This window comes from Helobdella robusta, assembly GCF_000326865.2.
Source record: "Helobdella robusta unplaced genomic scaffold HELROscaffold_20, whole genome shotgun sequence".
In the NCBI taxonomy this organism is placed as follows: Eukaryota; Metazoa; Annelida; class Clitellata; order Rhynchobdellida; family Glossiphoniidae; genus Helobdella; species Helobdella robusta.
Genome location: NW_008704084.1, coordinates 654136 through 666872, shown reverse-complemented (window position 1 = coordinate 666872; position 12737 = coordinate 654136). Strand labels below are relative to the sequence as shown.

The window sequence follows — 12737 nt, the reverse complement described above, 5'->3', positions numbered from 1 at the left end:
AAATTTGAGGAGAAAAATAATATTAGCAAACATAAACAACGCAAGATCTAAAAACACAATCAACGAAACAACAAAGTTAGCATCAACGAACATAAAGAATACATCATCAACAAACAAAACTACAACAACATCAGCCAGCAGCAAAGGCGCAGCATTTAGAAATTCACACGAAACAAGTTTTAATGTGAAGTGTTTATCTGAACCAAGAAAGAGAAGAATAAGGAGAAGATTGACTTTTGAAACAATGGTCCCTTCACCTGGCTTGACTCCAGCAAAAGAATTCTTGGTAAAGGAAGAAACAGAAATTAATTTAGACTCTACGCCAATTAGAGAAAATACAAGAAGTGCTCAAACAGCAAAAATATCATTTTCATCTATATATAGAAATCGAACAAACCAATTACAAAGAATGCACAGGACAACAAATCATACAAACACATCAACAACGTTAACCAATGCAATCAGTGGAGCCACTAAACCAACAAACTCGAAGCAAACAAAATCATCAACCAAGACAAACAGACCAACAACAAAATCAACAAAAATAAACCACACAACATCTACAATAAATCATACAAACACATCAACAACGTTAACCAAGGCAATCAGTGGAGCCACTAAACCAACAAACTCGAGGCAAACAAAAACATCAACCAATACAAACAAACCAATAACCAAATCAACAAACATAAACCATACAACATCTACAAATACAAACCAAGTCACATCATCAAAGTTATGCAACACTACAGCCACACAATTAAAAGAAAGGAGCCGATACGGAAATCTTTCTCAAACATGCATAAAGTCCGCCCAACCCACACGCAGTCGCACCAACAGTATTAACAAAAGCATTTCGCACCAACAATATTAACAAAAGCATTGAGGAGAAAAATAATGTTAACAAACATAAGCAGTGCATGATCTAAAGCAGGGGTGGGTAAACATTTTACTGTGAGGGCCACATTAAGAACTATTTTACCTTTGAAGGAGCGCATATGTACTTATATGTAATTCTTATAAATTCTTTTAAAAAATTTTGGCTCCTTTTTTGATCATAATGTCTGGCTGACGACCTTTTTTTAATTTGCTTTAATTTAATTTTTAATTTAATTTGCGGGCCGTAGTTTGCCCACTCTTGTTCTAAAGATACAAACAACGGTACAACAATATTAACATCAATCAACACAAAAGAACACATCACTACAAAGAAAACCACAGCATCATCAACAAAGATCAACAGTGCAAGATTCAAAAAATAGAAAATTTACATCACTATTGTTGTATTGAAAAGTGCACCCGAATTCGACTTTTGTGCAAATTTTAAAAACAAACGAAATAAAATTAAAGATAAAAATTATCATCAAATATTTGTTACTGACATGAGTGACGGTGGCGATAGTGAAAAAATACAAGTTCGTTGGATAAAAATTAATGTTATTGGGATTCCAATTAATTGATTTTATGTTTAATAATCTTTTGATCTCTTTTTTAATAAAATTAATATTAAACTTTTTAAAAAAATTTTAATTTAATTATTTAATTTAAATAACTATGGTATATGACTATGTATATTATATTTTATTAATATTTAATATTATTTAAAATTAATGTTATTTTACTTTTTTTATATAAAAATAGAATAATGAATGATGATTAAAATTAAAAGACATTTTTCAAACATTATTATTTTTGTTCTTGTCCATGTCTAACTAAAAATTAAAATTCCACTGATCAATATATTTTCTACTCGAACAGCGATTGAAAGCTGCAATATATTATACAACCTCAGAAATCTGCACTGTTCTTGGAAGCAAGGCGGATATAACAATCAATAACAAATTTGTGGCAGCTCTCACTGAGACTACTGTCAGATACTTAGAATGCCTTGGCAGGGATTTAGAACTGTTTGCAAGGTCATCCATATTTTCTTCTATTTTTTAATCTCAGATGTTTTCCATTAAAACAGTCCACTAGGCCATACATATAATAAATTATCTTCCACAAATCAGTTTATGTATAAAACTACAAAATGCAATATTTTTATTAAGTTGCTTGTTGGCCTGCATTAAACTAAGGCACAATGATGTAATTGTCAAGGTGCCTGACAGATCTAAACGTAAAGATACTTCTGACAAGTGTGATGCATTGATTCACTTGTATTTACACATACATGTGTTTATGGCTGATGCCTCTTGAAAAATACTAAGGGTAGAGGGGGATTGTAAATAAAAATCATTTTTCTCCTAATTATTAGTGAAACAAGCTTTTTATTTTTTTGGTTGATATTTAAGGCATGCTAAACGAACCCAAATCAGTGTCGATGATGTCTTGTTGACAGCCAGAAAATCACAAGAATTGGTTATTACAAAATTTTTATTTTCCTCTATAAATCATTTATTCTGCTTTCAAATATTGTAAAAAAATCAATCTAAAAGAAATGTAAAAAAGAAAAAAAATTAAAGTAACCAAAATGTGAATTCTGGATTGAAATTTATGTGTAAATGTTTATACACATTTGTGTGTGTGTGGTACGTGAGACAAAGAGTGGTACACTAAAGATACTTTAGAAGATTAAAACACACAGGTTGTGTTTAGGCAGGTGGAGTAAATTTAAAAAGCTGGGATAGTACTTAGTATGGGTGGAAAATGTTGAAACTCTGTTGGGGTATGTAGGCTATGAACTCAACTGCATGAGATAATATGTATAATTTATGTATGCAAAGAAGCGTGCACATGTGGAATTGTGTGCAAATCATTTTTTGAAGAACTAAAATTGTTAATTTTCCAGCATTAACAAGTAAAAGTAAATAATGTTCAAATTTAAAACAGAAAATTGATATTTCAATGCAAATATTTCCTGGTTATATAGCTATGGCAAAAACAAAGAATATGTATAACTGAATACAATAAGCCTCAACAAATGAAATGACTTCTAATAGCAACACTTCAATAACCACCATTAATATCAGTCATTCAATGTTTGTCACAAATAAAGGAATAATCAAGAGCTTTTGAATTTTCTGTTGACATGCATTTAAAAAAATTTGATAAAATGACACAATGTTAATCAATCTGAATACAAATTTATGAATACGATGTATGTTACGTTAATCATTTCACCTTCCAATCACGCCAGCAAACATTCCTAAGAACAAAAGTTGACCAACGGCTGGCCCTCAAGGAGCAAGAATGTGTGAAGAAAAAAGAGAAGAGAAGAGTAAACGTGAAGCCAAACATCACCAGCGCTAACAATCAGGATGAAGAATTAATCATCGTCGGTGACGAAAATGATGATTATTTACAGACAGCCAGCTAGTGGATGACATTTGCTAACTATCTAACAATTATTGATGCTAACTTTGTCAGCTTGTTACATGTGAACAATGCTCATAAAACTTGCTTATTTTAAAATGAAACAAAACTAATAAAAATCCTTAATTTAATAACATAACAAATTGTTAGAAAACACTTAACGTAAGGATGTTAAAAACAGTCATCGTTAAAAAACTGGTCCAATAAGCCAGCCAACTCAGCAGCGCCAAGTTCTCGAAGAAATTTTGATCAGCAATTACTTCAACCCTATGATATATATTGTGTGAATGTTATTAATGTTATGCCAGTGCACATATACACGTATTGTAAACATATATATATAATGCATAATATACCACGGTGGAACTTCCAGATAAATCTGCGTATGAAATTTTATCGATGACGCTGACTGTAATGTTATTTAAATTGAACATTATTCTATTTACAAGTGAAAATTCTAAAGATTATGTTCCTTCAATTTTTTTGCATAGATCACACTAGCAATCAAAAAACTTCTTTAAACAGAAAGTTTGAATAAATGATAAATAACATACATACCACTCTGACAGTTTGAAGTAACTATGTATTTACAATAACAAAAATGGCATTTTTTTCTATTTTTCTTTTTCTTGGAGAATTAAAATGCCACAAAAATATTTACGTAAATTCTACATATTCGCCGCTTCTCTATATCACATTACTGTACAGACTAAAATAATGTACATCAATCAATTTAACGAACCAAAAATTACAAATATCAATTTATATATATGCACACACAAAATTACGAAACAACTGGACTAACATGTCACACAATTAAAAAGCTCTATCTGATTTTTCACATTCACACGCACACAAACAGGCACACATTGATGCGAATCTGTCATTAAGTACATTTAAACGCACCAAAGCTTCAAAACACCAAACAAAAAAGAATTCCCATTTATTACCTAACATATAGCTAAGTTAAATATTCCAGCTGATTCATCTGCAAGCAACAAAAAAGTGACCAAACACATGGAAGCATGTATGATTACGTAAACATACACAAAAAAACATACAAGAATGCATTTCCACAAGAAACCATGCATATGTATAAAAGCATACAAATGCATATGTACTGGTGCATGCACATATTAGTATACAAATTCAGCACATCGTGTTCTCATGTTTAGCCAAGTTCAGAGTCGCTGGAGTTGCTAGAAGATGGAGAAGTGTCACTGTCTGATGTGTCACTGCTTGAACTGCTGTCACTCAGTCGAGATGCTGTGCTGGCTTGCTTTGTATCTGTATAACGAATGATTGTTACAAATAATTCATTGCTCAGGTTTTCCAGTGCAGTATAGCAACATTAAAGCACAATCGATTATAAATTATTGTTAAAGCTTAACTGCTACATCTATAACATAGCAGCCAGTTTGAAATGAGGTCATTAAGATGAACAGTGAAAGTTTGAAATAAAACAAAGAATAAAATAAAAGGTCGGTTAAGATAAAACGAACCTTTTTTTGGGTGAGATTTTTTGCTTTGACCAGCGGCAAGGACACCCGAAACATCCTCCAATCGTTTCTCAAGCTCTTCCTTCTTTACAAACGACGTCTGTGATTTGACTTGCGATTGCTTAGCTGAAAATTTTTGATTAATGCCTAAAAATTCATTTTTTGTATAATTTTATTGAGCCGTCATGTAATTGATTTCCTCCTTATCTAGACTAAAATGGCCACAGGTTAAATTCAACATCCTAGAGGAAAAAATAAATAAAAAACTAACTATATGGCTTTCTAGGTTTTTTCTTTAAACAGGAAGCAACATATGTTTCAAGTTCTCTTAATGTTGATGGCTTTAGCTGTTCTATATCAATTTCAATCTCATCAGGATTGGAATCTTTCAAATTAGGCTCCCTTGCTTGAATTATTAAGACAATTCTACCAAGTTTGTCACCTGGAAGTTTATTGATGTCTAAACTAAGCTGTCGTTTCTCATCATAAGTCATCGGTCGAACGTCTTCTTCTTCATCACTTTCGAATGAAGCCATGGAAAGAGGAGCAAGCTTACTGGTTGGTTTTCTACCGGGTTTTGATGTAGACGTGCATGGAGCTCGTTTGGTTGAAGATTTTGGTCGACCAGGACCAGGATTGGTTCTTGGTGGTATTGAATTAGGCACATGTGGAGATGGTAATGTTGGTGAAGCTAGAGTGGCCTGCAAATGTGGCTGTGCGTAATTATTGGCGATAGGTGGTGATCGGAGAGGATTTTGAAGAGGTGTGGTTGTTTGAGGGCGAGCAGGTATTTGCGACCTCTGTGGCTGCATTGGTAGATGTTGCAAGTGATTAGGATGTGTTTGCTGCTGCTGTTGAGAGAATGACTGACTGTATTGAGGCTTTTTGTGCTTTTTCTCTTTTTTATGTTTTGACTTTGACTCAGACAACTTGCCTAATTGCTCTTGGACTATTTTCAACTGAAATCGATAGAAAAATAGGCATCATCAATAAAAACAAGAAACAATTGTCAATTTCAATCTATCATCGAGAAAATTCAATAAAAAATTACCAATAAGAAATCCATCTATTTCTATAATTACGTGTTATTAAAAACCTGTTCCTGAAGCTCTCGCAATCTTCGTTCTCTTGCCTCTTCACTGTCATCTTCTTCATCATTTTCCTCATCACTACTGCTTTTGGAAGAATTATTGTTGCTGGCCTCATAGTAATCATTGGAGTCGTTGTGATAGTAGGTGTTATGTGGGCGAGGGCCATCTTCTGGAACATGTGCAAAATGCAGCTCAAAGGCATCCTGCATTATACATATTTTCAGTTCTATATGCACATACATTTTTTTTATCATAACCATTGACCAAAAATAAGAACCCAAATACAAATCTGAAAATAAATATAAACATAAATATGAACATGAATACTAATATATAGATGAGTAACGAAAGTGCAACCTGAAGCTTTCTGGCCATCTTGACGACATCACTCTCAGTATCATTGTACTTATAACAGTTTGTGAAGACCGTTCTCACATCCTCTGCAAATTCTGAAGCAGTCCTGTAGCATCTACCATCAAGCTTTGTCTATGGTTGAGTAAATAATATAAGCTATTATAAATAAACAAGTGAATAAATATATATATAAATATATATATATATGTGTGTGTGTGTGTGTAACATGTTTATTTAAATTGAAATCTTTTTATATCATTCATTTGTGAATGAACAAAAAATTCAAACATACAAAAATAAAAGCAACCTAAAAAATATTTGGAGTGGAAATAAAAATGTCTACGGAAAAAACACACAAATTGTCAAAAAATTATAAAGATTCTAAATTAAATAAAAAATTTATTTCTGAAAAATATCTAAGAAACAAAGTTCTGAATCAAATATTGTAAGATAACTGCAATATGAGACCTTAACGGTACCAAGATCCATTGGTCTCTTGACAATTTCATGGTAATCTTTCAAACCTAACAACTCAGCATCAACTGGCTTTAGAAATGGCCACGAATAATCCTGTTGAATTTAAAATAAAAAAATCTATATCATTTTCAATCAATCAGTGAAGTTATACAGCACTACTTTTCAATAAGTACAGCGGTGCTTTACAACATTTCCACATCCATATGCAAACATTAAAACAAGCACTGCTGGGTATTTATCAGGACCAAATAAAGTGTAAATACAAGACTACAGCTCTAAATACTGTATTATTATACTGTCAATAAGTTCTAACATCAAAACATATATAAACCCCTCATAGCAAAATGTATAAATTAATATACGATTCAACAAGTTCAAAATTATAAATAATGAAAAAACTTATTTACAGCATGTTTCTTAGATAGCAGTTCCTTCAAGACAGTGCCACAGAACTTGAGAGACTCTGACAGTGGATCTTTTCTGATTTTTGAACTATGCTGCAACTGATCATCATCGAGATCTTTCTTTGGTTTTTTTACTGGCCTACTACTCTCCCTCCGACTGTTGATGGAGCCAGGCATGGCAGTGAGTGACGAGAAACTACTGTTGTGTAATAGGTCACTGGCCCTAGGACTGGTGTTACTGATGCATTTGAATGAGCTGGATGATGTGGGGAGAGCTGGTGGGTGGGGAGTAGTTGTATCGGCTTTTCGCTTTACACCTTTTTTGCTTTGCTACAAAAATAAAAATTTGATTGTCAAAATGAATTGATTTATGCAATAAGACACACCTTAATGAAATGACAACTAATATATTACTTTTGAAGAATTTGCTGCTGTGCTGGTGCTATTTCGTTTGATGTTTGTGTTATTTTCATTAGTAACAACTTCCTCTTTCACAACATTATGTTGTACTGGTGGAATAGGTGTATTGGGTGGAGTTGTGACAGTCCCACACCTACGTTCTAGAACCATTTTGTTTCTCAGGGGAAGAGGTGATGTGTATCTCATATTTTTTATTTTCTTAGAAACATGGCATTCAACTTCCTGCATGTGATCATATTTGCCATTCAGCAATCTATATTTTAACCTCAAATAAGATGGAACAGAATCGCCATTACCATAACTGCTTTTACAAATCTTTAAAGCAACATTCCATGAACAGCAAACATCAAAACAACTGCCACACATACCTCCTTGGGCATGCCAGCCAACAGCTGCAAAAATTTTTTCTCCAGCTCTTGGCACATAACAGTTATATCCTGAAGAGATCATATACATTTAATAAAAATTATTTAATCTGATTGCACGAAATCATAAAATGACAGCAGTGGAAAACTATTCCCAACCTCTCCTGGTTTGTTATAAGTGTAGCAGTTGGTGAACATCTGATTAAAATCACAAATGCAGTGCTGAGCATCCTGATAGTAACATGCTTGCAACCTCTTCTTTATCGTTCCAAGATCCATTGGGTTATGTATTATACTATAGTAATCCTGTTACAATGAGTTAAAAATTTTATGATCGATCAGTTATTTTTTGAGACTCAAAACATATTGTTTCATTAACATTAATAAAACATATTGTTTCATTAACATTAAAAACAATAGACATTGCCAAGTTGTTTGTTAATTTTTTAAAGAAGATGAAAAGACCATTGGAAACAAATTTACCAATGCTAACAAAAAACAATTTGGGATGAAAATGACAACCACGCTCTAACAATAAAAACTTACAGGCAGATTGAGTTTCACTGCATCAACTGGTTTATAAAAAGGCCAAGCAAACTGATGTTTCCAAAGTGTTTTTATAACAACATTTTTTAAAAATTGAAGCTGGTTAGTCATTCTTCCCTTTTTTCTGCTCGGAGATTTTTGAGAAGACAGCTAGAAATTTAATTTTGCATATATGTTAATGATGAATTTTTAAAATACATAGAAAATTTAAATTTAAAATTATATCTGTTGATTATTCTAAACAAAAATCAAATTATTAGGCACTTGAGAAACAGATTTTCTAATTTAAAATAAAAAGAAATAACTATTCATTCCAATACATATAGATTTTGACATACATAATTAATAAAATATTTATATTTCCACCCTTTGCACACCACACTAAGTGTGAACAAGTCTTATTTGAAAATGATCTGAATTAAAACTTACAGCATTAGTGCTGTTAGGTGATGTCGACACAGCACACCTTGAATTATCCACATTTGGAGACGACAATGGATCAACCGAACTTTCATCATCATTTAACTCACTAGACGATTTCAAATCATCATCTTGTTGATCATAATCCCTATCAAATTTTTCTTTAGACATCTGTCATTTAAAATCACATGAAGTTTGGTCGGTCACTTTTATAACAGCTCAAGAAATATGTACAAGTCAATTTTTTAATATTAAAAAAAATTAATTAAATCAACTAAATTACTAACTAATTGATTTTGAAAAACACTGTCAAAAACCAAATGTAGTTTAAATATGCAAGATATTAAAACTAATTGTTAAATTAAAATCTGAAATATCAAATGATAATGATGTCATATTTCATTTGATACCTACATTTCTACTATTATCATCCGTCCCGGCTTTTGATGAGTCGTTTTTCAACAACTGCTGGCTTAGAGACAGATTTTCAAAATTTTGTTCGGAATCAGACAAGTTGCCATTCACGATATTTCCATGTTTTGTATTTGCGTCATTAATCCCGTCATTCTGTGATTCAATGACTTTGCTGTTTACATCATTCTCCCCGTTGCTTTTAAACGCAACAAAAATAACGTAGAGAACGTATAGTAAAACTTTCAAAAATTATTATAACATTCAAACAAAAAAAATCGATGTAAAAATTGTACAAAAATTGCATGGGGCGGGAGCATTTAGCAACAATGGCGTCCAATGACGGAGGAAATTTTTGTTTGTGAAAATGATGAAAATAGGAAGAATTTATTCCAAAATACAAAAAGAAAACCTTTCTTTAATGTTTTCTTCAGCATTTGGAATATCCGAATTTAATGGATGGTTTTGTGTCTCCATGATATAGACAGAAATGAATTACGGAGAAGAGCAAACTACACAGGACATATCTTCAATGGAGAAAGCGACGCGGCCTTTTATACCCACGTTTAAACAAACTGCAAAATGATTGGCTGGAAACCATCACGTGACATCGAGCTTTCTCATTTCCATCAAAATCATCGTAATCAGCTAGAAAATTTTCAGATTTTAATCCATTTATTGAGATTTCAAGTGACTTACAAATTATTACAACTTCGACATCTTCGAAAAAGAGAATGTAAACAACATTTTAATCGGCAGTACCATCCAAACTTACAAGCTTATTTAATGTTTACAGCAGTGTTACAACACGTCACAGGCCAACTCGCATCTCATTGGTTAACGCATGCCACGTGACCTTCAGCTGTGCATTTGTTTAATTATGTAATATATGTTTGGGCGAATTCACAAAAATTATAATTTCTTATATATTTTTTTATCTACTGATGTGTTTGTATGGATACATAATATATATATATATATATATATATATATATATATATTATAATATATATTCTTATATATTTTTATACATACTGATGTGTTTGTATTGATACATAATATATATATATATATATATATATATATATTTCGGAATATATATATTTCGGAACGAGGTTTTCTTTAATACAAACATCGTTGAAGATATATGCCCATTTTGCATTAATGACTTTCTTTAATGAACGCTCAACAAGTCTGATACTGTTGAGTGGCACAGGATTCTTTCTCTCGCGCTTGGTCAAGTTGTTGCTGGAGGAGGTGAATATGTCCTGTGTGTGGTATACCTCGGGGCAAATTTCTAATATATTTCGGAACGAGGTTTTCTTTAATACTGTTGAGTGGCACAGGATTCTTTCTCTCGCGCTTGGTCAAGTTGTTGCTGAAGAAGGTGAATATGTCCTGTGTATGTCCAGACTTGTTGAGCGTTCATTAAAGAAAGTCATTAATGCAAAATGGGCATATATCTTCAACGATGTTTATATATATATATATATATATATATATATATATATATATATATATATATTATGTACATATGTTATAATTTTTATATATAATATACTTAATAAGTATTCGAATATAGTCAATATAAATTCTATCGTATACATTCAAACGTTATGTATACATTAAGTGTAAAGAATCATATAATTAGAATAAAGAATAGACGTATCATCCGTAACTTATTTACAGTGCGTGTACTTGGTAAAATGTAGCGCATAACATGTTACGCGCTACACTTGTAGTTGTTCTACCTGAAAATTTTATGACTAACTTGTTTCATGTGCACGGTGAATAACATTGGGATTGTAACAGCACGCAAAGTCATCTGCTTCATCATTCATTTATGTATGGAAATTAAAGATTCATTTCGGTTCAAAGGTATTATAACCAGTTAGAACATTGGAGTTATTTCCATAGATATAGAAATATATTCTATACATCTATGGTCAACTCAAGACATAATCCTGTCTATCGATTGTCTAAGTTATGTAGTAAAAGAACTTTTGCATATATTTAATTGGTGTTTTAGCTGCTGATACATTCGTGACATTTTTTAATTGCTCTTGGTAACAAAATCACGTGTGGTTGCTTGTGCTCGTGAAATTTTTTTGTGAAAAAATATATATTCACACTAGCTAAAGCTGAAAGTGCATTTCTGTGTGTTAGTCTCTATTCTTTATTTCAAACTGCCTAACATTTCCTTTTTTAGACTCTGATCAAAGTGAATGTTTGAAATATTACTCCATCTACAAAAAGTATGACTAAATTTGCGTTATAGAATTTTTTTCAACTATTAACTACCAGCTGAAATAAAAGAAATATTGACGTCCCGAATTAATCAAATGTTTTACAGGGAGTTTCCTATAGTATATGAACATTGAACATTTATCATGAATGCATGTTATAAATATATAAAACACAAAGGCTTTAAAATCAATGCTGAGTTCAAGTACCATAGCTCAACTTTTAGGCTGATGTTACATGTAATAAAACGTCGAAAATCATTAACATGGGAACATATTTAACTAGTGCTGGCATTACTCTTCCATTCTTTAAAAGTTGTAACAGAATTGATGCTTGGGCACCGTTATAACATAATGAAGTCAGAAAAAGTTAGAGCGAAAAATAACGACGCAACGCTTCCCAGCCAATGTTTTCGCCAAACGGTATAGCTCAATTCCTGCTTGATAATTAATGATCAGTTGACCTCGTTCTTTCCACTTTTCTCATCGTGTTTTGTATCTTCTGGAACCAGCCTTTTTTGTGTTAATGGACGAGTGTCTGGGCCGAAAGATTTAACACATAATATAGATAGATTCATGGATATAACCATATATATCATGGATAGATTATAACTCCTTCATCTATTCTATGAATTATTAGTAAGTGTTGTTGGTATTTATGAAACCACACAACAGAATTTAGTTTTATTATTTAATTTTATAAAATACTTGTTTTATTGATAACAAACTCAATATATAGTAGCAGAACTTTAATTAAAAATATTCCTGTAACGCTTAATTATCTTAAATAGAAAAAGTAGACAAAGGTGCTTTTTTTTCAATTGTTATCCTGATCAACATGAGATTTCTTTTTCTTTTTCCTGTTGCGATAGATGTTTATCGGTGCGGTTTTTTCATCAATAAATTTATATCTTATTTGATCTGCAAAGTTCTCGTTTTTATATTTTTAAAAATTTAATATATTCATTCAGATTTTAGTTGTAATTTTATTTTTAAAAAGATGTTTCACGATTTGACTTGTATAGCATTATATCGCTCATTCTTTATGCGAAAATTTCTTTATTAAATAATATTTTTAAAACGTTCCGGTTCTGTTTAAAATTAAGCTAATAAATTTTTCCGATTACGATTTTCTATAAATGAATTTACAAATTTTTTCCAATCTGTATATTTGCAGTGCAACAACGTTAAG

At 31.6% G+C, this 12737-nt stretch overlaps 2 protein-coding genes across 2 annotated transcripts; one reads left to right on the top strand and one right to left on the bottom strand.

Moving 5' to 3' along the window:
* Positions 1-1755: 1755 nt before the first annotated feature.
* HELRODRAFT_77283 (hypothetical protein) lies at positions 1756-2421 on the top strand (the record flags this gene model as incomplete). The annotated part of the gene is made up of 2 exons (XM_009017911.1): positions 1756-1916; positions 2295-2421. Coding segments are annotated over 2 exons (288 nt in total), but the record flags the coding sequence as incomplete, so codon positions are not given.
* A 2065-nt stretch (positions 2422-4486) lies between these two features.
* HELRODRAFT_191322 (hypothetical protein) lies at positions 4487-9779 on the bottom strand (the record flags this gene model as incomplete). The annotated part of the gene is made up of 14 exons (XM_009017910.1): positions 4487-4602; positions 4818-4940; positions 5086-5773; positions 5911-6108; positions 6263-6391; positions 6728-6829; positions 7144-7470; positions 7555-7782; positions 7929-7997; positions 8085-8231; positions 8472-8621; positions 8901-9062; positions 9306-9501; positions 9715-9779. 14 exons carry the CDS (start codon positions 9777-9779, stop codon positions 4487-4489), a joined length of 2700 nt encoding a protein of 899 aa, XP_009016158.1.
* Positions 9780-12737: the final 2958 nt, after the last annotated feature.